Source organism: Rhea americana, unplaced genomic scaffold, assembly GCF_003343005.1.
Source record: "Rhea americana isolate MKP2758 unplaced genomic scaffold, rheAme1 scaffold_32, whole genome shotgun sequence".
NCBI classification, from domain to species: Eukaryota; Metazoa; Chordata; class Aves; order Rheiformes; family Rheidae; genus Rhea; species Rhea americana.
This window is the reverse complement of record NW_028186446.1, coordinates 5,100,018-5,125,591: the sequence shown is the minus strand read 5'-3', so window position 1 is coordinate 5,125,591 and position 25,574 is coordinate 5,100,018. Positions and strand designations below refer to the sequence as shown.

Here is a 25,574-nt window from a genome sequence, read left to right as displayed (position 1 = left end):
GGATGCTACAGCAGTGCAAACGCTTTTAGTCTTTTGCGCAGTCAGTAACAAATCACCTTCTTTGGTTTTCTCTCTTCACACTGCACTAGACATGCTTTTCTAGCACTTTACTGAAGTTCTGAATGCCCCAGTTCTAGAAAAACTAGAAAAAGGTAGTCTCCAACACTTCAGTGCTTTCAGTGCTGCGCCTCTAATTCAGAGGCCAAAGCAAGTCTTAACTGTTGTGAAGCTTAGCAGGCAGAAAGAAAAAGGATTAAATAAGAGCAACTATGGTGATAGGAATGCTCAGTGGATGAGAGAGCTCTCAGGATATACCAAGAGATAAGGAATATGATTCTGTCTTGAGAAGACAAATAGTCCACGTCCTTTAAATATCTTCCAAAGCAAAAGAAAACACCACAGAGGAAAACAAGAAAAATAGAGATATTCCAAGTTATAAGAACTAACAASTCTGTTACRCTGAGAAGTTATTTAAAAGTTGCASACTCAGTGCATTTTAAAATATAATGCAGTGCTGTTAGGTAGACTAAAATATATGAATGAAAGGCTTTCTTACTTCAAGCTACAGATCTCCAAACAGCTTTTAAAATTTGACAGTTTCTATTTTCATGTTTTTTCCACTCAGACATGGGGATTAAAGCACGATTCTACCYGAGATCTTGAGTGTAATCACTGAAAATTTAACTCAGTTAGCACATGTTACTAGCATGTGCCAGTGTTTTCATGAGAAAGAACAACTGAAGTGCACAAAGGGCTTTGCTCTCTGTATAGGCATATCCCTGACATATAACTGTAAATTTGGGATGTTAGACGTGTGTTACCATACCTGACACTACAAATATTGCTTGGTGAATGTATGCGTATCCAGCTACATGCCTTCGTATTTGTCAAGGTAGTCCAAATATGAGATATGGTATTTATGTCAATGCATGCCGCTGGGGAGGAGGAACTGATCTGCTTCCACTGTGCCCTGCCCACCACTTCTCTCTCTGTCTATAATGGGCTGTCAATGCTATCATGCTGCAAAGACATTTCTGTGTTGCTCCATTAGGAGAAACAATCTGCTGTTTTCAAGCTCAGTCCCTGCCCTAGAAAAATTTCTCCCATCTTCTGTTTGTGCTGAATGCATCATGGAGAAATGTCTCTCCAAAATGACTCTTTCCTGGCAGAAACGAAGCTGTACTGTAACTCTCTGAACCCAGAATGGCAYTATAGTCTTATAGTGTACATTCAGAACAGAAGATGTAAATAGAYAAAGTATAGCAGATGGACTTAAGCACCACTGCGATCTGTGGATGCTRACAAACATGAACAAATCATTTGGTTGGGCCTGTGATGACATGTTGCAAAGYGGTGTGCTACAAACACAGCATAGAAATGGCATCACCAGAGGAAAAAGATTAAACTGGAAAAGACAGGATTCTTGGTGATCTGTGCCCTGCTCACTTCATGAACAAAAACTTCAAGCAGTCACTGAGAAGTGAAAGAATAGCTTGAGGTTTCTGAAAAATTTAATCTGCTGATTCCCATGACTCTATTTCAAACCACTCAGGACTGGACAGAAAAAAATGCTACTGCAATGCAGGATGTGTTCAAGGTCAGATGGAGAATAGCTGGCCCAGCTTAAAAATGGATACTGGATGCAAAAGAAATCACGACTGCTGCAGCTGCACAAGGGCTGTTGACAAGACACATACGCCTGTCCTCCTCATGGCCAAAATCACTTTTGTTTTCCCCTCTTTCAACAGGAAATACTTTAGTATTATACTTATTACCCTTCAAACCACTGGTGATGAAGCATCTTTAATAATCCRCATACATATAGATGGTCTGGCAGAGTGCATAAAGCCTGTGTTCCATAGCTATTTGCTAGGCCTTGCCATGCAAAAGAGTGATACAGGGGGTAAGCCTATGCGAATCAGTATTTTTTTTTTGTATTTTCAGTCCTGCCCATTTCTAATGTCTTAGGCCAAGAAACCACCCTGGACATCCTTCACCATCAACAAAGGGTCTTCAATTCCCATCTGAGAATTGCAGAGTACGTGCATTTGACACTGACAGAAAGGGTAAAAGCTTTCTCTAATATTTGTGTCTAGTCRCTGTTTCCTACTTATAATCCTGTTTTCTTGTCCAGCCAAGATCACAAAACCAGATGAAACTTGTTCCCTCAYGCAGAATGCCAGAAATCATGAAGGATACCTTCAGGAGGCTATTCTGTGCAAAAGAGCCATATGCTATTAACTTGTTAGTCATCACTTTGAAAGTGAATGACCTGCACTGTACACCTCTTYTAATCACCACTTCTGACTTCTCTAATTTCTCCTCCGTTCTGCCTCCCCTCCAAACAGATTTCACAGATCACATGGACTTACAGTCTTTCAAATATACGTGGTACCACACTTGATGGATGCAGGAAAAGTAGTAAGCTTTAATGAAAAAAATGAGGGGAATAGGCTTTAGTTATGAGCATAGACTTTAGTTACGARCAATGCTCAACTACCAACAATTACCAGCTCAGTGCAATAGTAACATGGCCACAACAGCTACATTAAATGACAYACAGTGTTCCAAACACAAAGCCTGAAAGCTCATTTGGAGAAAACTGCAGACTTGRGTGTCCTTAATTACTGCCTACAATTCTTCAAAGTCCCAGGAGGGAAGGTTTTCAAAAGGAGAAGATGCAAACTGTCTAATGGGAKTACTGCATGGAAAATGAGTTAGCTCAGACACAAAGTCTGAGCTTGTTGAAGGGCAGGGTGAGGGAAAAAAAAAAAAAGGTTAGAAGCACTTAAGTTTGAGGTTGGACTAGATGATTTCCASAGGTCCCTTCCAACCTTACTGATTCTATGATACTTCTGATTCTTCTAGGATACCTTACTGATTCTACTTCTTCTGATTCTTCGATGATRCCTTACTGATTCTATGATACTTCTCCTATCTCATAGGATATCTTTGTCCCTCCTCTTCTCTACAAACTGTCCATAATTACCCAGTGGCTCACTGTTCTGCATTGTGCTCATCTACCTGCTCACTTCAACTGTTCATTTACTCATTTACCTTTTGCTTTCTTTACTTGTTGACTTTCCTGAAACTTCCTAGCTTTTCATACYAGCAATTTCATACCACCAATGTATGGTGGCCATTTTGTCACCTACAATACACAGCCATATCCTTTATAATCTGACATCACCCAAAAAAAAAAAACAGCTCCAGTTCCCTAATAAAAAAGATATAAAAGTTTTAACACTAATGATTGTGTTAAATCACATTCATTAATTTAGCAAGCATATGGCCCCTCTTCATTATTTCTGAGATGACATCTCACTTTGGAGGTAAGAATCAGTCAGAACTCAGTCCCTGCWGTATGATGCAGAGTCACACTAACCCTAGAAGCCCACATTTAGCCAAGCAAGGCACATGGGGAAAATATGACACAGATAATGAGGGTCTTCTCTAGCTACTCCTAGATATACTAGTTTGAGGTCTTGGATTGCCATATKGAGAGAGGCCCAAAATGTCTACAAACTAGTCCTCCTGCACTAGTGACAACCAGCCAATTTTCGGGACCCTGGCTAGCTGGCAARGAGATTCTGGAGCATGGCAGACACAGAATCTCTCCTTTGTTTCCCAGTGACTTCCACTACGATTTTATTTTCCTCCTTTTTGCAAGCTATCTCCTTAGCTCATTTGCTTTGCCTAGTAGAGTAGCTGAATTGGCACTGGGAATGCCAATTATTTTAGCTCTTACTCCAAGGAAGTCAGAAGACATGAAGGCCGTAGGACTAAAAGAACGCTCAGCTTGTGCATACCAAGCTTTTGTAACARATATTAGTGCCTTGAGGTAAGACAGAATGTGACCTAGCTTCTCTCTGTAGGATTGGGACAGTCACTTACTTGCAGAGCATCTGATATTGTCCAGTATTATCCATGTGTGATATTGTTGTTCTTGTAGGCCTGCCTTAGAGCTGTAGCTTCAACTATGCACTCCTCCCAGTTGCTGGGGTACAYCATCTGGGCAGACAAGACATGACARCTGGAGCACTTGAGCCCTGCACAGATATTCACCCCAAAGCCCAAGCAGGCCCAATACTTCCATCTGGGTCCAGCAGGGATTGCAGCAGACCTGACTAACGGGATTTCTAGATTTCTGTCTTAGAAGCTTCCTATCTATAGCTTTATTAGGACTAAGTTTGATTTGGGTATGACTAACTGAGCAGCACTCTCAGAAGTTCAGATCAGCTCAAAGCAATGAGGGTAATCACTAGTCTGGCAAGAATCAAAATAAGAAGGAATGCAGATCTGAATCTAATTGCAACGAAGGACTTTATAAAAAGATTGTGATCCTCCAGTACAGAAATGGGAAAGCAAACAGGTAGAGAGTAGCAAAAGGGCCAGTGGGATGGGCAGAAGAAAGTCTTGTGAGACATGTCAGTAGACATACCAGTATCTCACACCACATCCAGTACAGAGATGCCAAACCAAAATCACTGCCCCTATGTTTTCTAAACAAATTTGGCCTGAGATAATTAATGCTAGGTCAGGAGTTTTCTTACAGTGTTTGCTCAGCTAGTCTTAAATGTGGCCTGTGGCSACATGGTAACTTTCAGGTATCAGGTATATTACACATATGCATTACATATTAAGGTGGAGAAGACCTCTGGAGGAACTATTACACATGTGAATGTTTGCCAGTAGGGGAAGAATTAAGAAGGAAGATGACTGATTAAAACAGAACTGTGGGACTGGGGCATAATTACATCCAGTGCGGTATGCAGATGTGCTGACAGACAACATCAAAGAACACCACGATGTGGAAGGACTGTACAGGGCTACTTGGGAATAGTGTTAAAAAACAAACAAAGACTAGAAAAGAATACAGACATATTGGTTATCATGTGCACTTATTTTAACTACCAAACAATTAAACTGCCAATGTGTAGAARAAATAGACTGTCTAGGATTTCTCCCATTACTCCTATACACAACATCACAAACTCCATTAAAATGGAGGATGAACCATGCAAGACATAYCAAAATGAAGCAGTTATTCSCATACTATTTTTAAAAAGTGGGTAATGAARGGGAGAATGAGTATGTGGCAACTAYCCAGTGTGCCCTAATGTTGCAGACATTAATGAGGCCTTAGGAGGTTTAGCTCTATCCTGGCTGTGCCTGCCCAGAGTTACTGGGCAACTTTCTGCAAATGGGTTCTTACCTCCTTGCTTCAGCTTCCGCATGAAACTGTTCTCATTTTGCCAAATGGTTTGYGCTTGACTACTGTAAAGTACTATAGGAGATGAGAACGAGAAATTGCAYATAAAATCTAAGTCCAGACAACAACTTAATATTTTCTTTGGGAGTAGAAAACAAGGAAAGATAGAGAGAAAAGCTGTTGACAAAATTCACTGACAAAAAATTTTTTTTAATGCAACTTTTCTGTTATTTCTTGTAGTGTTTGAAATGTGTAGTTAGTGATATTTAGATCTCTTAAAAAAAAGAACAACAACAAAGAGAAAGACACAAATGTAAGGCGTTCACCAACACAACTCTGTTCTCCTTTGGGCAGTGATTCAGCATGCCATTGCATGCAGTTTCACTCTGCCTTTGCAGGCTGTGCGCAGCCTCTGAGAACAGGACACAACATCCTCCCACAGCTTTATCCCTGCTAAGGCCGATCCTGTGTTTAGGTGAAGCTGCACTGGGCAGACAGAGGATACCTACACCTTTTTGTGGTCAGCCATGGCACTTASTCCCCACATGTAACAAACTCCCTCACACTTTTTCTTTCTAAAGCCTAAAAAAAACTCCATTTGAAGATCTCTTAAACCTCTTTAAATTCCACACATGGACATCACCTTATTGCTGACAATCTTCATAACCTGAAGAACTTTACACTGTTTTATGCCATTTTAAACTAAGTCCACTAAAACAAAGAACGGAACAGCACCATAGGCGTATGCAGGGGAATGAGGGTTTATATTTAACACTTCACTTCCTCGTCTTCAGAGTTGAAATTCATTCATATTAACACACTCAAAGAGCAAAGGCAACAAGGCAAAACTAACAGCCTGTTAATGAAGTTTAGGTAGGCGTCAAGGGACCTTTACCTCAGCAGTTCTTATTCAAAACCAAGCACAACACTGCAAGCTCCTCATAAAACACTTCTGAAKGTGCAACCTGCGTGACCGCTCTCCCTTCCTAAGAAAATCAAGCCGATGAAGGCAACCCCGCAGAGGCCTTTGCAGTCTTCTCCCTTGACATAGTGCGAGGTAGGACMCCGGACACAGACACAACCTGAATTGAAGCCAATTTACCCCCACGCGACTCTTGAAGGCTGCGAATCACGAGTGTAATGAAGAACCCCGCGAGCCCCAACAGCGCCTCGTGGCTCGTGTTGTCTCGAACCCCCCGGACCCAGGGCCGCCAGCGCCGGGCCGGGCCAAACCGGGCCGGGCCAAGCCGGGCCGGGCCTCTGCTCCGCTCCGCTCCGGCCGCCCCGGGCCCCGAGGGCCGCCCGCTCGCCGCAGCCCCCGGCGCGGCGGCGGGGAGCAGGCGGCGGGCAGCGCGGAGCAGGCCGCGGCGGGCGGGCGGGAAGGCGCATGATGAAATTTCGCCCGGGGTTTCAGCAGCGGGCGGCGGGGGAGGAGCGCGGCCGCGGCGGCGGCTCGCACTGGCTGCCGAGCCCCGGCGGGAACCACCTTCCTCTGCCGCGCACGCCACAGCGAGCACAGTGTTACAGCGGCTCCCTCCGCGCCGGCGGCCGGGATCGGGTAGGTGCCGGGCGGCGGCGGCTTTGTCCGGCTGAGGCGGCTTTGCCCCGCCGCCGCCGCGGGGATGCGCCGGGCGGGCGGGGGCTGGCGCGGCGGGAGGCCGGGCCGCGCCGCGGCGGGAAGGGGCGGCGGAGGCCGCGGCCGCTCGCCATGCGCTCCGGCGTGAGTCAGGCCGGCGGCGAGGTGCCTCATCCGCGCACCTCTGGAGGGGAGGAGGGGAAGGGAAAAGGGGGGGGGGAGAAGAAAAAAAAGGACCCTTTTCGCCCTTTGACATTTCCGCCGGTAAAACAGAGCGGCCCCGGTGCTCTCGGCGCTTCGGCAGTCGTGCTTGCCTTTTCCGTAAGCTCACGGGGGAGCAGGGGAGCGCGCGGTGGAACCTGCTCCTCGGCGCTTTCCCTCTTGCCGCTCCTGAGGGGCTCGGCAGGGCTCGAGGTGATGGGAAGGCAGCACCTGGGAGACAGCTTTGGTCTTTCCCTGGCCTGAAACCAGCCCTTCAAAAAGAGGGGCTCGCTGGGCCGGGCGCTGCCTTTCCCCAGCTCAGCCCAGTGCAGCCCAGTTCAGCCCAGTGAGGTTCCCCCTGGGGCCGGGGAGGGACTGCAGGGCCGGGGCGCCCTGGGGGTGTCTCCCCCAGCTTGCTCAGACACCTGCTCTGTACCATTTCTGCCCGCCAAGCGGATGGATGGATGGACAGATGGAAAAATCCATCACCGGATAATTCAATTACCTGTGTAAACAAAAATCGATGTAACTGTGCCTGAAATGAAGGAGAAGTACTCGGGTTCGTTTAGTCTTGCCCCAGGGTTGCCATTGTGCCTTGATAAATTGCAGCGAAAGGAGAAAGGCTCTTAGGAAAGAATGGGAAGAAGAGTTAATGTTTGACATGATGTTACTTCACCAGATCATATCCAACACTTGATAATGACTTTTTCTAATTACATTTGTGCTCTATAAAATGTGTAAGTGCCAATGGTGTACCTAAAGGTGAATTTTACCTAATTTCGTGGGCTGTGCAAGGGCTGCGCATCATATTCTGGCATTTTACCTTGCATTAGTGAAGTCTGCTAGGCTATTGATCTATCAAGAAAACCTACCAAGAGAATATGTTCAAAAAGTTTATCTGTGCTCTCTAGGTATCATCTCTTGCTTATCGCATCCATGTTTTTATTGTACAGGTTCTGCATTTTTAGGTAGATCAACAGCTTCACAATGTGTGGCATCTGGGCCCTGTTTGGAAGCGATGAGTGCCTTTCTGTCCAGTGCCTAAGTGCCATGAAGATCGCGCACAGAGGTCCCGACGCCTTTCGGTTTGAGAATGTCAATGGATTCACYAACTGCTGTTTTGGTTTCCACCGCCTGGCAGTTGTTGATCAATTGTATGGCATGCAGCCTATCCGGGTGAAGAAATTTCCATATCTGTGGTTGTGYTACAATGGGGAAATCTACAATTTCAAAAAGGTAAAAGTCTTGTATGATCACACTGTGTTTTCTTTTTATCTTAAATCATTTCTAAATATCTATTAATTTTGAAACATGGACTAGAACACAATAAAATAATAATAGGTTATCAAATAAAGTATTTTAAAGCAATAAATTATCTGGATAAGGCATTGCAGTAAGGGGACTTACACTGCAACACAGAGTCTTTCATACTAGAAAAAAAGGTTTTAATTGACAAGAGGGAAGTAAGTTTTTATAGCTTTAAATTTGATCAGTATTTCCAACTTGGCCACAGAAGTACTTAGGTGTTTGCAGTTCAAGGCAGATGCTTGGTGGGATTTTTCATAGCCACCTAAGCAAATCTCCTAGGTGCTTTGCGGGGGAAAAAGAATCAGCAGGTCAGTACTTACTTTCTCAAGTATTAAAATGTCCCTGAGAGGAAGTGTGATACGGTTGCTTAACATTATGTGTGCCTTAGTCCCAGTGCTAAGATCATCTGCTCTGCCTATGCTAGACTCATAAGGGGAGGTGATTCAGAACATCCCCATTTGGGGAGTAAAGTAACTGATTTATACTTCTAACTGGTTCTGAATCATGCTGAAACTGAATGCTTAGAATGGATCTTAAACTGAGCAGTAGAGTTAGATGTATGAATAATCTAAGATGTCGTAGTATTTCTAACACTGGGGATTTTTAAAGTCCAATTCACATTGATGTCATTGGAAATTTGACTGAAGTGGGAATTATTTTTTTTTTCTCTAAATATCTGATTGTTTGGAAGGTGAGTTGCACTGCAAAACAAAATGTATGTGAAATGTACCGTACCAGCAGTCTATGTCTTGCTGTGTTTTGCATTGCCTCTTCTGCTGTTGAAAGCAGTAAGGATTATTCTCAGTCATGCTACTGAGTCATGCTGAATCTGAATCCTGTGTGGAATTTATGCCAAACTTTCATTACGGTCAGCAGGAATTTATTCAATTGTTTTCATTATGTTATGTATCTTCTTCCTTTGTAAAGAGACTTTTCGTTCATGTTTTCAGCTACAAATAGGTGGCTGAAATCTACCTAGAAAAGAACCACTGGTGAAACTTTTTTCTTTTTTTTTTGACAATAACTTACTACCTTAGTTTGGGCTGAGACTTTGCCCAGTAAGTAACAGCTAAACCAAAGAACGGTAGTCAAAAATGTGAAAACACTGGTTAGATGTGGCTTCCTGGCTTCTTAGTGTTTAATTTCCCTTCACTCCCTGGTGTCTGGTAGAAGCTGAAAGGACTTTAAACATTCCTKACAAGAATATGAAGTATATTTGGTCTGACTTAGTCGGGCAGCTAATTTCTTCCTCTTCCATCCATCTGGACAGGCAGAGTAAAGAAGTTAGAAGAGTGGAGGGAGATAAGAAGAAATTCAGTGTGAGTGAAAAAGCAGTGCAGAGTTGAAGTGGCTGCATAAGGAAAACCAAGTTTTTGTCTGAAGTTCTTTACTCCATAGAGACATGATCAATGTCACATGTTTGGGGTGTGTATGTGTGTTTTGTTTGTTTTAAGTAAATATCATTGTCTCTTATCTGATAAAAAAACATCATTGAGAGCTTTGAGACTGCAAAAAATGATACCTCTGTTTCTGAGCCTATTTTAGGRTAATAGGTGTGATTTTTAGAAATAGTTGCTGCCTGCTTCAGCCATTTGTTTGTAGGAGATGAGGAGGTCAGTGTTTCTGAAAACCAGGGTCTTTTGTTTGCAGTTTTACATCAGCAAATAGAAACATATTCCTGAAAACTTAGCCTGACAAGAATTGCTTAAGACTGTGGAGAAAATCTACATTACCTGAGGGGAGATTCCGAATAATATTTTGAATACAGAAGCTTCACTTTTTCCTTCTACTGAAATGTTTACATAACTTACATAAAAGTAACTTGCATTTTCTTATTAACTTGCATTTTATTTTTTCTTAACAGTTGGTGTTTGCAAATGTGTGTTTATGTTTTCCATTATACATATTCTTTTTTAGCTGCAGAAGCAATTTGGATTTGAATATCAGACATTAGTGGATGGTGAGGTTATCCTTCATCTTTACAACAGAGGAGGAATAGAACAAACAGCTTGCATGCTAGATGGTGTATTTGCTTTCATCCTTCTGGACACAGCAAACAGAAAAGTGTTTCTGGCAAGAGACACCTATGGAGTCAGACCACTGTTTAAGGTGCTGACTGATGATGGATTTTTGGGTGTTTGTTCTGAGGCAAAAGGTAAGACCAACTGTGTTTAGTGCCTAAATAATCTTAAGTGTTGTTGCTGGAGAGAAACCTCTTTGTCATGCTCTCTTTCTGAGCGTGAAGAGAAAGTGAACTGTATGTTCAGTAATAAATAAACCATATTTAATGGCATAAAATAAAGCAACACATCATTAAAACAAAAACCGCACAGATGGGGTAAACCTCTGAAGATGTCTTATGGTCCTTGATATCCCTAAAATAACTCACTTATTCCATTTTTGTAATTCTTTATATTCTGGTTTCRTAACAGTATTAAACCCAAAATGTTTACTGTAACTCCAAAGTTGAATGTAGTGTATAGAGTTAGAGTATGTTAGGGTAAATGAGGTTAGAACTTGTTCCTGGGATTTGGTGGTGAACTTGGAAATAATGCCATAAGAATTGTTAATCTTTAAAAGCCAAGAATTCTACAAACCTACTGAAACTTCCTACAGCTTTGGTAACTTTTCTACCGAAGTTTTTTTTACTTTTGAGATGACACTTCCACTTTTTTTTTTTTWAAAAAAGTAATTTTTAAACTTGAACAAATTCAAAACAATGCCACGTGGGAAGTTATTGATTCTTGATTTTTGCATTTGAACTTTTTTCATGTTTACTTGCACCTCACATTCATTGTATATCAGYTTTGTTGTCAGACTCCAAAGTAGGTCAACCCCTCTAATAGCAGAAGTGGCAGTAAATCTGTACCATATCTGCTTCTTGGGAGAGAATAAGGGAAGAGAATCTTTTAGGAACTGTGTCTCATAAGAATTACAGGGGTTTAACATTCCCCTTTTTAAAAGCAAGTCAGTAGTTTTTCTGTGGAGTTGTTCAAGTGGCACCAGGTGGCCAACTGGTGTAGAGCGTTCCCCCCTGCCCCTCCCCACAGGTAGAATGGAAATGAGACATGGCTATAATTCTGATTCATGGTGTTCGTTAGCAGCAGTATGGATCAGACTGGAATTAATGAGTTACGAAATCACTAAATTAATGTCAATCACTTTTGTGATGCGGTTTCATTACAAACCTTTTGTCAGATTGACTGCACTTCATTTTAAATGTAAAACCAAGTATCGACTGTCATGTGAATTCTCATAAGCATATTACATCTTCACATGGTCATTTTAATAGTAAGTTAGATAAGAGCTCTTCTAAGTACCCACAGGAATAAAGTGCTGCTTACCAATTAGCAAAAGCTTCCTTTCTTTACCGTCTGTCTCAGCTTGGGATGGCTAAATCCTGGTGTGCAACCTGCTAGAAGTAGAATCAGACTCCATAATGGGAGAGTTGTGTCCCCCACTTTCTGAGTGAAAGATCTCTAATCACTAGGTATTTTACAAAAGAGAGAGGTAGCTTTTCATCACCAGGTTTTCTAAAGGAAAGGTTGTAGCTGCCCACATCTTCGGAAGACTACCGGTTCAGAGAGCTAAGGCAATCCTGTGTGGCTGTGAGCAAAACCCTACGTGCTGGAGAAGATGAACTTTCAGGCCTCTATTTGTCATTAGTCTTGTCTTCCATTGATGATTTTTCTCATTGCGGCAGTATTTTATTGTCCCATTCTAGATTCTGTACATCTCATTGGGCTGCATGGAGGGGCCTAGTGCTTTGTTCTGGCCTCTAAATATCTGAAAGAAAAGTGCTGCGTTGTCCATACTGCTAGGTACACTGGCATTGCTCTCTCAACCCATATTGCAATGAGGAATCCTGAAACATTGCTTTTTCTTTTTTTTTAACTCCCATCTCTGTGTCAACCCAGGCAGACTCAGACTTAAAATGTTAATTTTACACCAAACTTACGTTCTGTACAAAATATTTGTATGGGTTTAATACAGGGGCTGTTGGATGAAGTACACCTAACACAACATAAGCATCCTAGATTAAAAATTCTGTGACTTTTTTCTTCCGTTGTCTCTGTAGGACTTACCGAGTTAAAGCATTCAACATCCTTCTGTCCTAAAGTGGAACCATTTCTTCCGGGCCATTATGAAGTGCTGGATTTAAAGCCTTCTGGCAAGGTTGCATCAGTAGAACTAGTAAAATTTCACAGTTACAAAGATGAACCACTCCATGCTGCTTATGATACAGTGGAAAATCTACCTTCAGGTAGTACAGCAAAACAATTGCTATTTATTCTGATTAAAGTGGAAAAATGATAATCTTGAATATGAAAATTGCTTGGGTTAAAAGTATCACTTGAAAAATCTGAAATAACCTTTATAAAATAAGGAACGTAATAYTTTATATATGATATTCAATGTGATACATATCACAATGTGAACGTAATATTCACATTGTAGGTAGTCATGTAGAAAGATACTTGAACCTACATATCCTCATAGTCAAAGGAAATGCAGACAGATTTTTTTTTCCTGATTGCATAAATGTATAAGCCACTTCCTTTTTGTTGGCTAGGYTTTGATCTTGAAACAGTGAAAAGCAACATCCGTATTCTGTTTGAAAATGCTGTTAGAAAACGTCTGATGGCTCACAGAAGGATTGGCTGTCTTTTGTCTGGTAAGTAGCAAGAATCAAAACAATTGTGTGTCTCCTTCACCTTCACCCACTATCTACCRAAGTAGATAGAAAGAAAGGAAGAAAATATACTGGCTGTTCTGCTACAATGTGTCTGCAGTGTTCCTGAAGTGGTCTGAATCTTCATTTGCTTTCTTAGTTACAAAGAACTCATTAGTGTTTCATAAATTCATTCTGTTTGCAAATATTTAGAAAATCTTACACTTTTAAAATTGACTCTGGACTGGGGTGTTGGATTGTTGAGATACTGACCATTTTTAACTAAAAAGAAAGAAATATAATACTCTATCGAGATATTGCCTATGTACACTTAAATATATACAATTGATGCTTAGGTTAGTTTCTAGAAAGAAAACCTAATCATTATTTTCACTTTGCACTGAATGAGCCTAGAGGAAAGCCTTGTTTCAGATAGCAAGAGGAACAGAGGTTCTTAATTGTCATCTTTTGTGCTTTAGCCTCCATTCTGGACTGCTTTTAATTTATCAAATTACAGAGGAGCAACTGGACCAAAACTATTTGTTACACTGTTTTTCAGGTGAAGTAATAGTTTGTAGTACAGGAAGTTGTTCACTGACTTAGCTGATCAATGCTGTGATCTGACAGTACAGTATTACAGAGGTATCTTAAAGAAATAAGGCTTTGTAGCCAAGAGACTGACACTTTTCTTACTGTGTTTTTTTTTTTTTTTTTTTTTTTTTTTTTTTTTTTTTTTTTTTTTTTTTTTTGTATCACTTGTAATCAGAGTTCTAATATGCTGGTCATGCATGTACTGAGTGAGAATGATTGCACTAAATTATTGTGCACCCTGTTAACTGTGTGTTCAAATGAGAGCGGATGAACTAGCAGACCATTTCCTTAGGATGGCATCATAAAAAGTAGGAGGGAGGCAAATGAAACAGAGACATGTTTCAAATACCAGATTAGAAGACAGTCAGCAGCTCCTTAGCTTCACTATTAGTAGTGAAACTAAGCACCCATGTATGTATAACACTGGAAAATTTCAGTGCTTCACAATTCTGAATATATTTGGAGCCTCTCTGATAGAAGTGCTTTTTTCCCCAAACTCAGAGGGAATTCTTCAATTTTACCATAGAAGCTAAAGCTCTAATTCTCCCAATTTCCAAGTCCCCAGCTGTCGATCTGATTTCTGTGCTCAAATATTCTCAGACTCAGCATGTAATTTCTGCAACAGGAAAATTTTGACTGGGGAGCATGCCCACAAAGGAGATCAGGGTGGGAATGAATGCTAAAGCACTCAGCTGACAAACTACAGACTAGGAAACAAGAGTGTTTTACATTGTTCTTGTTAGAACAGCAGGAAGGTATGGGAGAACAGGTATCATGCTTTGCTCAATACTTCAAAGGGGACCAGTGGGTTGAAGCAGTCAGGGATTAGCAGAACTAGCTAATCAGAATAAAAAGGTGGAGCCTCAGAATATAGCTGGGTACCTTGGGTACCTTGTGTGTGTCTTGGGGTTTCTTTGTTTTCTAAACTTTTCTAATCCCTTCTCCCACCCTTCCCTAGGAAGGAAGAGGAGGGAAAAAGAGAATATCACTAGTGAACTTTTTCACTTTGAAGTGAYGTTTCAAAAATGAATTTCACTTAATGTTAAATATGCTTTTGAAAAATAATAAAGGAAGAGTAGAATTCTTACCCTAAATGTTTTGTTCTTTGCTGTTTTGCTGTCTCTTGACTTGAGCGTCATTTTATTTGACCCAAACAGCAAATCAAAAATAATAGTTGCATAGTTCTGTTAATAGATTATCACATGAGTAGGTGTGAAGAGGATGGGGAGAGCAGTGTTGAAATATGGAGCATAAATTCCATTATAGCGAATTTGGGAAGGAGCACTTTCTATAGTGGCACAATGATTTCAGAATGACTTTGTACCTTAAAGCAAGATTTGTGTTAATGTTTCTGACATCAGAAGTACCACTGACTGTTACTGATGATGTTCCATGGTCACCTTATTAAGCAAACGTAAATGTGCACTTGTACAAAGCATGCTTGATTCAGACAGCTTAAAAATGAAACACACTCACTGGATTCCACTCTTCAGAATCAATGTTTTTAAGGTGTATGGGGCAGGAGGCAAACACCTAATAAAATCATTTGTTTGCTTGAAGGGGGCTTGGATTCCAGCTTGGTTGCAGCTGTTCTTCTGAAACTTATGAGGGAAACTAACATCAATTACCCTTTGCAAACCTTTGCAATTGGAATGGAAAACAGTCCAGATGTGCTGGCTGCCAGAAAGGTACAGTAAGTTTGTTTTCAATTTGTCTAGCACTCACCAACTCAAAACAGCMTTCATATATTAACTGTGCTATCTTCATGGTATAGCATTAATTGTAATACTAATTATGAGTCATTTATTTTCTATGACATAAATCAGTTTTCAGTTCATCAGTTAGAACTGCATTTGTTACTTAGTTAAATCTTATGAAAGAGAGCTTGAACCTTGTCTTTTTTTTCTCTTGCATTTGGAAGATATTTTTGTGACAGATTCCCACTATATTGTTATCAAAAAGATTATATTTTAGAATTGTCTGGGTTCTGCCTCTGAGTTTTAGAGTAAATCACCAGCACTTTCCCATACAGGCATTTGTATATATGCTAATTATGGTGAGTTACGTTTATATACTGGCATTTGTATATATATGTTAATTACAGTAAGTTAATAAGTGCCTTGTACAAGCCCAGGTATCCTCTTTATTATCTGGRGTACACTTTTGGCTATCCAGGCTGTCACGACTTTTGAGCTGCATTTCTCTTTGTAGCAAATATGAAACATATTTAGAGCCGCTACAGATTCTCTAATGCTTTGGACAGCCATCTGCATGATCTGTTTTAACCGTGGCTGAACATAGCGTAGTTAAGAAAACTTCATTCCATTTGATGAATGTAGCACTGCAAGTCAGTGGCTGCCACAGTATTGTCTTTTCTTGGCCTTATGTCGTGTAATTCTCAGTGTTTGCAGCAGAAGGGAGTTGATGCTTTCCAACAATGTGTGCTTTTTAAAAAAATGTTTAAGTTGAAAAGTAGTACATTATCATAACCTTTTATGAACAGGTGGCAGCGCATATAGGCAGTGATCATCATGAAGTAATATTTAATTCTGAAGAGGGAATTCAGGCAATAGAGGAGGTTATCTTCTCCTTGGAAACATATGATATAACAACAGTAAGAGCTTCAGTTGGTAAGATTTTTTTAATAATACTCCTTGTTTTATATTTTCTGAATATAATTTTATGCAAAACYATGTAGTTGCCTCCCAGATTCTTTAACTGGTAGGACCTGGAAACTAGGATACTCAAGTTCTGTTCCCTGTTCTTGTGTATAATGCAATGTGTATAAGACAAAAACAATTTTTAGTTTCAAAGTGGCTGAACATTTAAAACAAGTATCATGAGCTCTTTGTGAAGCTTTGGGATGAAAAAAAATGGAAAAATGAACAGTAGAACTAGCAGTCTAGGTTTTCTGATCTGTTGAGTATGAACCTTGGAGGAAGGGGGGCAAAATTTACAGAGTATCCAAGGGACTGAATGTTACAGTAGCAGAAAACAGTTATGGTTGCCCTATTCYTTCCACTATTTTAATATTAAGAGATGTATTTCTTGTTACCCTCTAGTAACTCRTGTACACCCAACTCAGGTAGACATCTTATACTATAGATTTGATTCTGAGAAATGAAAGTAGTCACTAGCAGCTTCTTAAAAAGGGTTGCCAGCTTGATAAGAATGAAAAACTCTAATCTAATATGACCTTCTGTGTAATGCCAGCTACAGCATTTTACCCAGTTACTCTTGTCACCCCAAAACACTGTAAAGAAGTTAGTCTTCCAGATAGGCAGGACAGTTTTGAAAAGATARGCAAGGTCCCTGGCTAGAATTTGACATGAAGATAGGACTTTGCAAAGAGAAATATTGAAAACGTTTGTTTTTTAAAAACAAACAAACAAACAACCTCTTTTCAGCTATCTTTTTTTTTCCCCCCTTGGACGTTTTGTTGCTTAGTGTGAAGTACGGTGAAATAGATCCCTTACAAAAGACCTCCAGTACTTTTGTTATTRCAGTACTCTGGGAAGATGTAAAGAGGGGAAGAGCTAATTCTGAAAAACAAAGGCTTCTTTAAAAAAAAACCCAAACACCTTGGAAAAAAAAAGTACCTCATCCAGTTCAACTCACAGTGGCAGAGTTAAATAGCAACCTTTTTGGTATTTTTGTTCCCCATAGCTAGAAGGTTTGTTCAGAACTGTTCTGGTATTAGACAAGTGCTTAAGTTGTGCTTGAACAGAAAGAAAGAAAGAAAGGAGCAAAAGAACTCCCACATGTGTTTCCATAGGAATCCTCCAGCATCCCTAGTATCCAGGACACACATGGCTTTCTGTTATTTTAATGGCTAAACATAAGTACACAGTTTACRTGTATTTGCAGTACTTAGTTTGTATAGCTAGTGATGGTTTTGAATAACAACGAGATGTTGTTTTAGTGTAGTGCAGTTTGCTACAGAAGAAAGTAGCATAGGAAAGAAAGCTTTACAATGCTGRATTAAAGCTGTACAAACTGTATATAACATCATGCATATAACTGAATAACTTTATACTTTTTTTTTTAAGGTATGTATCTTGTCTCCAAATATATACGCAAGAAAACAGATAGTGTAGTCATTTTTTCCGGGGAAGGCTCAGATGAGCTGACACAAGGATATATCTACTTYCATAAGGTAAATATATTGGTACAGAAAGTCCTGATTGTTTTCCTCTTCAGCACGATCTCTACTAAGATTTCCAGGTATGAAATTTGAGAGTAGTGATAGCTGTATACTCGCTGAGACTCTCTTCTGAACCAACGTAAAATCTGAGGGAATCAATGTAATCACTTGAAAAATAACTTTTTTAAACTTACTGCGGCTGTTATTGCTGCAATGTGTTCTTTACTAGTTCTGAAAGCACTTAGATTCTGCTTAAGCTTCTAAAAATGARTATGGTCAAAATTGACTTCTGTTTACGTTTAGTAGGAATGATTTATTTGCTGAGGCATGTAAACAGCTTATACTTTGCATAGTATCTGAGAAGATACTATGGGCATATGTAAGTAGGTGGCAGGGGAAATCCCAGTAATCAAGTTGTATGCATTTTTCTCAGCTCTTGAGACTCACTCYGCATGCTGAAATTTGTCACTAACTGTCCCCGATCACTGTGTAGTGATCACTGTAACTTCGTATGCAGGACAACAAGTAACTGGTCCCTTCATGCAGCTGTATTAATCTGTGTGCTGCATGCATATGTCTGTTTACAGGCACCTTCTCCTGAAGAAGCTGCAGAAGARAGTGAGAGGCTTCTTAAAGAACTCTACTTATTTGATGTGCTTCGTGCGGACAGGACTACTGCAGCCCATGGGTAAAACATAGTCTCTTGGATGCTGCTATTGTGTGATTTCAGAGCCAAAGTGTATCTTAAAAGTCCTGCTGTCTTCCATGAAATTACAACATATCGGAATATTGTGGTGCAGGATAATTTTATTTCTACTGGCTGGGCCTAGACTGTTCTGGGAGGAACATCAGTCTTCAGAGAATAGTAGTAATTGGGGTGGACCCCATATTGTGCTTGTGTTYAGTATCTAATAGAGCTTGAGACACCACCCACTGTAGCAAAACAAACAGTGTTAATGCTCCAGATGCACGCTGGTGTTCTGGGGTCTCAGCACTCTGAATGGGTCTGGGGCAAGGTGTGAGGATTAGAAATCTATAGGACAGGCAAATCTGGTCTTCAGTGATCATCAGTCACACTTCTATTGTAAACATTACTAGATAAGCTTGCTATAGAAAACAATACAGCCAATATTTTACCAAAGAAAAGGTTTTGGCAGGTGGGCAAAGACAGTAGATTTGGGTGCGTTCCTTAGCAGTAAGGCGGAGAAAAAAAAGAAGATTGCTGTCTAACTGTATCTGCTTAGAGTAACTTTTGATTCTAAAGTGAAAGACTGATGTAGATTTGTATGCTAAGATGAAATTGGACATGTAGCCTGAAGGAATTTGAGCAACAGCTCAAAATTGAATTTTGAACACTGCAAAATTGAATCCTGTCTTCTGTGATTGTAGAGACWGCTATGTTGCCAACTGATGCAGGAAATATCTTTTGTCTGGGATTGTAATGGTCTTTATAGAAGCAGTGAATTAGAAACATTAATATGCAGAGTTAAGGGAGACAGACAAAGTTGAAGGAGGCTTTTTTTCATTTTTTGTTTTGAGGTTTTAACAAAGAGCAATCTTGAGTGTTTATTTCAAGGATCTGACRATGAACATGCATATGAAGAATTAAAAAAGCAGATACTAAAAGAGAAAAATATATACAGTCAGGGAACTGACTAAGAGAGAAGTATTAGGATACCATTTGTGTGACTGTTAACTTAAAGAATCACCAAATRTACACTACAGAAAATGGGGTCCGTGAAGTAAAAGGAGAATGTTGGTGAAAAGCTGAGTATAGACGTGAAAGAAGTCGATGCCTTCAGCTAAGCAGAGAACTTGCATGATCAGCAGACTTGCATTGTGTTACTGATCCTGCCACAAAATGACTAACTTGATTTCTTTTAACTTACTTAAGTTTCTGTTTGTTTTTAAGAAAAAAAAAATACATARGGAACAGGATATGTGCTATTTGCCTCAATTTGTTTTGTGCTGAAAAGATTGGCCACATAGTCAAGGCTAGGAAAAAGGAGAGAACTGCCCATACCAGTTGCAAAATAAACTATAGGAAAAGGCTTGCAATGCAAATCTCRTATACATCTACAGAAAACTGAAGCACAACACTTTGTTGCTGAATGATAGTGGTGTAGTGTTTTTTTGTTGTTGTTGTTTTGGGTTTGTTTGGTTTTTTTTTGGTAAGATGTGTATTTCCTGAAGTAGTTGATGCTTTTTATCAGAGGAGAAGCTACAGAGAGGATGATATTTTTYGAATGCAGTATAACATCTCCATTTGACTTCAGTTACTAAACATTTCGCTTTAAAGCCAGGGTAGTTTAATGTCTCTTGGGGAAACAGATTGAGAGGGATTCWTCTTACCCAAGGTGGGTATTGTAAATTTATTTGGGTCCCCTCAGTGTCCTTAGAAGCAGCAGTATGTCTGAGAGAATGTAAGCAAAAAGGTTTTGAACATGTACATCTACCACTCACATAGCAGAGAACTTGTGCGAGTACTGCAGAATCAGTAGGAAATAACTTTAATAGTGGCCATGTGGGGAGGTTCTCGTTTTTTGAAAACACAAACAAATGTGGATTTCAGAAGTGACAGCCCTCTGGTCTGTGGCATCTTTACAAATGCTGAGGCAAATCCCAGTGGGCAACTTGCTGATTTTTTGGTAGTTCTCTGGGGATAACAGGATTTTTCAATGTCTTTATTTGGAGCAATAGATGTTGCAAATTCTGCAAAATGATTATAGTTTTTAAGTTCATTATRTGAGAAGTTGTCCAGCAGATGGCATCATAAATCATTTGAGATCTTTAGTTAATAAATACCACACAGACAATATAATTACTTTTCCAAATTGATGAATTAAATGGAGAGACAAGAATATTTAACTTAAACTTCTGAGTAAAAGCAGAAAGCCTTATGTTATATGAAACACAAGAAAGTGTAAGTGTTAGAGAATTTATAAGTGGATTACTCGCTACCTTAATTCAGTGTATCTTCTGTTCTTTTTTCCTATTTAGTCTTGAACTGAGAGTCCCATTTTTGGATCATCGGTTTACTTCTTACTATTTATCTCTACCAGCAGAACTACGAATCCCAAAGGTATGCAAGCCTAGGGAAGGACCCAAATGTAAGCTTACAAATTAACAGATGTATGTTCTAAACATGACTAAACTACTGAATTCAACGCAAGCTGTCTACTTAAAGCTAAGCACGTTTTAAAATATTTTGCTAAATTGTTGGACTACTGAGTAATCTTTTCTGAACAGACTTCTGAAAGAAAACTATTTCTTCATAGAGCGTTCAAAGCAAGATCTTTGTACTGTAGTTCCATGTGTGTGTAACGCCCATGATGTTATTTGTTGTTTTGCAAACAGAATGGAATTGAAAAATACCTTTTAAGACAGTCCTTTGAGGATTCCAACTTGCTTCCCAAAGAAATACTCTGGAGAGCCAAAGAAGCTTTCAGTGATGGCATAACGTCTGTAAAGAAATCCTGGTTTTCTATTCTTCAGGACTATATTGATCAACAGGTATATTTGTCTTTCACATTTAGGTGTATTGAGGTACAGCTTACAAGCAGGGACAGATCATGTGTTTTGTTGGGAGAATAAGTCTGAGTATTGCAGAAACTTGAGCTTCATGGTGGAAGAGCAAGATAAATTTTAAACAGCAATTGCAGGAATCTGAGGTGCTTTAAGGCATTTGAAATAGTAGATACAAAGAAATACTAGAGCCTGACAGAAATGCTTATGTGAGGAAATTAGCATCATTTAAGTCTCTGGACTTAAATTAGATTGTGTGTAGGAAAACACGATTTCTAGRTTACACGCAAAGTGGCTGCTTCAGCTGAAGGCACTTGCATGAACTTTGTGGCTGATTAGCAGTGTAATAACTTTATCATGTCCTTTCTTATTTAGTTTTTTTTTCCAGTCATGTCAGGCTAAGCCCTTTTTCTTGTTTAAAACTTCTTTTTGCATGACTAGCTAATGGAAACCTTACAGTATTTTGGCTTTGAACAAAGGATAATAATCTCCTTTGTAGAAGCAGTTGAATCACAGAGAAGTAGGAATAACRCTTGGTTTACATCAGAGCACCATGTAACTGGGCCTGTGGACAACCCCTGTCTGTCTGTCTTGCTACCAACTGCTTGTACCCAGCTTTCCTTCTCTGCTGTATCCACAGGCAAGAAAGCAGTTGGGTCAAGCCACTGTGTGCTGCCCCTACTGAACCTATATCGACTGTGAGATGTTAGATAGCAGGTTGGCCATAGAAGCTGCTTTGTAAATTACCTAAACTGGTACAACTTCTCATCCTCCCTTTCATAGCTGACTTAGCAACTTCAGGTGTCTTTTACCACTGCATCCTCGTGTCTTCTTGTTAAGAGCTTGGTTATACCAGCAGAGTCAACAGCTCGCTAGAAACCTACGGCCATTCAGTGTTGAATCCTTGAGTCATCACTGAGATGACTTTGCAGCCTAATTTGAATTTTGCTTGTCTTTAGGTTGATGACCTTGCATTGGAAAAGGCAGCAGAGAAATATCCTTTCAATCCTCCTAAAACAAAAGAAAGTTATTACTACCGCCAGATCTTTGAAAAACATTACCCAGGGCAAGGCAGCTGGCTGCCCCACTACTGGATGCCAAGATGGATTAAAGCTACTGATCCTTCTGCTCGCACATTGAAGCATTACAAGTCAGCTGCTCAAGAATAGGCTATTGAAATAATTCCCCAAATGGAAGTGCTGCAAGCAATTTGCATGCACTCTGCTTAAAAAAAAAAAAAACAGATTACGCAAACCTAAAGCTTAAATGATATTTAATATGTGTTTTGACAATGCTATTGGACGTAAGAGCTCGCTGTGGTTAGTATACTATTACAAAAATTACCCTGCTGTACCAAAATATTTGGGAAGTACTTTGGAAAATTCTATATGGACAAGGAACTATCTTATTTGGCAGCTCTATTCTTTACGTGACTTTGATTGTATTCACTTGTCCTGTAGTCATTTAATATATTTTAATGTGAGCTCAGTTTTGAGGACTTGAATAATGTTAAGTGGTGCAAACTGCTGCAGGCCCTCTGTGCGAAGGGGAATTGCCCCCTAGCTGTTTAGTGCAATTGTGTACCTGGCTGTGGGATTCAGACAGTCTGTCTGTATAACTCTGTTCTGAATATCTTTCTAATCATTCCTATGAACCTTGATCTAGTCTTCAAAAAGTATTTAGAAATATATATAACTATGCAGAGGTGCTTACTAGAGGTTATAGTAGTGGTGATGCAGGGTGGTACTTAATTTAATTAATGAGAATCTTATTAATTGCTGTAAAACCATCARTTGGCTGTTTTTGATCTTTTAAATATATCTCTAATTTTAAGATATCGTGACTGTTATCAAAGCAAAACAGACAAAAAAAGCCCACTTACGTCTTTGTTTCTAGTTCGAGGATTTTAATTTTAAAATATATGGAATTTATTTTAAAATGTATTTGTTCTTCTTGAAAATAGTGTTAATTTGCTTGATTTGTGTTAGTCTGATGAAAGTTGCATGACTAATTATTTCAATTTTTTTTACTTACCGTGTGAATAACTGTTTTCCCTGTATGATGTAAAGGCAGACTGTGTGGCTGCTTGGCTTCATGTGGCCAATGTTGTGGTTGAAGAAGCACTGTTTTTCGTAGATTTTAGTCAGGCAAAGCACCATTGAACACTGGACACCTTTCTTGGAAGAATGAAAAAAAGGTTGCTTCAGAAACTGTAAGAATTTTTAATATCTTGCAGGAAAAAAACCAAACTTTTCTACCTGCACACCTTTTTATTAATTAATTAGAGAGGAAGGCTGCTTCTGTAAACATAACTTAAATATGAGAGTGATTAAAAAATATACACGATTGCTATAAATTGACTTCATTACTGTCCTCATGAAGAGCATGATGTTAATCTAGTTTAGTTTTCTTCTTGTCTTGGAAACTAAATGCAATTTAAAATATAAAATATAATTCTGGTTAAAAATCTTCATGAATTGAGTGACTGTCTATTTATTGCTTTCTATGCTGCATTTGAATCTCCATTTCAGACATCTTATAGAGACCTCTCAGTGATGCCCTGGAGCCCATGAACAGTYCATGTGAACTGCCCAGCACTACTTGTAGTGGCTGTATTTTGACATAAAGACACACATACTAGTTATTCATGAATATGTGATAAGTAAGAGGATATGTTCCTGCAGACTTCTTGACCTAAGGGCCATGAGTATGTATTTTTAGGTTTTCTTTGAAGGAGCAAACTATGTTGTGATTGGAGGAGGAGTGTGAAGCACTGATGTGGTACTGATGTGTAAAGAGATGATCATTGTTTCTTCCAGCTGTGGCTACCTCCAATGARGTTGGACTGTTTTGACAGCCTGAGTAGGCTAGCTAGGAATAGTGCGTGTGCTTGTGCACCTATGTGTTTGTGTGAGCAAGCATGGGGAGGCTTAAATTAAGCCTGTGGTCCACATGGGAGGAGATTGGTAATTCCTTGGCTTGCAGGAATGCTGATTGCTGGGAGAGAATATGTAAGGTTCTTAAAGCAGATAAAGTAGGATGTGGTTTACTTTTGCATTGATCTGATTTTTGGACTCTTATAAAAATCACAGCAAAGTGTAAAGTCAACCTGTTAAGAGAATATGGAGAGCCTCTGTGCAGAGGATCTTTGGGGTGAAAAGTCTTGTGACGATGTAGGGGTTTCTTTGAGTAGTTTTATTTTATTTTTTTATAGCCAGCAGATGGCAGTCTATATTAACATGTCAGTTCAAACAAATTCTTGATACATAGTGAAGACTTTGTTCCCTCCTGTTTTTCTCATGCTTTTATCTTTCACACATACTTGTTGGCACTAGATCAGAAGGGGGTTGGGGAACTACATAGAAAAAGAATTGTTTAATTAATCTTACTCAAAAGATATCTAGCAGAACTAATGATTTTCATACTGTAGGCGAGAGGATGGCTAAGAATTAAATGCTATCAGTCAATATTAAATTTGAAATTACTTTAGATACAGTTATGTTAATGAGAAATGCGAATTAGAACATGTATAGAATGACAATTCTAAGGAATATGGAAGATAATGCTGGGCTGGGGAATGAGAGGCATTAATTTTGCCTTTGAAGTTGTTATTCCAATTTTTTCCCATAATTAACACATGCATTGCAGGATTTCAGAAAGCGTTTTTGAGAGCAGACTGTGAGTCCTAGAAGTAAGTTTTACAAACATGCATCCGATTTAGCATCGGATTTAGAATCATACCTGTGGGGGTTTTTTTTGTTTTTTTCCAGGAAAGAATGAGAAACTGTTTTCGCATACGTTATGAAATGCAGTGTGTAATTTACATGTAGAATTATTTCCTATTTCTGCAAATACGGTTCTTGTTTTATGGGCTCTTTAATGGTGAATAGCTTCAGACTGTGTCAGACATGTGAATCTAGAATCAAAACCTTTGTCAGGAAACATTTTACTCCAAAACCCATCAGTGATACAGTGGCAATATATAGCTGGTTATCTGATTTGASAAATGTAACCTTTCATCCACTCCAAACTTAACTCTGCAGCCAAGTCTTCTGCCATTTTTTTGCAGTTTTTGCTACAAGGATGGTTAATCAAGAGATTTTTTCCAGCCTGGAGAGGATGGAGTAATAGCCAATGGTCTAAACTAGGCCTTTAGAGAATTTGTAACCCTTGATACATATAACTYTTGGAATTAGCCTAAATTCCTACTACATAATCATCTTGCAGAAGGCAAAATGTTCTGATACTGTCAAGGATGCAAGTAGTTGTCTATATAAAATTGTCTATATTAAGAAGCCATACTATTTAACATTTCTCACCACTGTTCTTGAAGACTGCTCTTAAC

General features: G+C 39.5%; 1 protein-coding gene across 1 annotated transcript; it reads left to right on the top strand.

The window, feature by feature from the left end:
• The first annotated feature begins 6,685 nt into the window (after positions 1-6,685).
• Positions 6,686-23,702, top strand: ASNS (asparagine synthetase (glutamine-hydrolyzing)). Its single transcript, XM_085310529.1, has 12 exons — positions 6,686-6,770; positions 7,943-8,225; positions 10,215-10,452; positions 12,376-12,561; positions 12,871-12,972; positions 15,121-15,248; positions 16,064-16,190; positions 17,610-17,716; positions 18,292-18,392; positions 20,705-20,786; positions 21,062-21,217; positions 22,189-23,702. Exons 2-12 carry the CDS (start codon positions 7,977-7,979, stop codon positions 22,396-22,398), a joined length of 1,686 nt encoding a protein of 561 aa, XP_085166655.1. The 5' UTR covers positions 6,686-6,770; positions 7,943-7,976; the 3' UTR covers positions 22,399-23,702.
• The last annotated feature ends 1,872 nt before the right edge of the window (positions 23,703-25,574 follow it).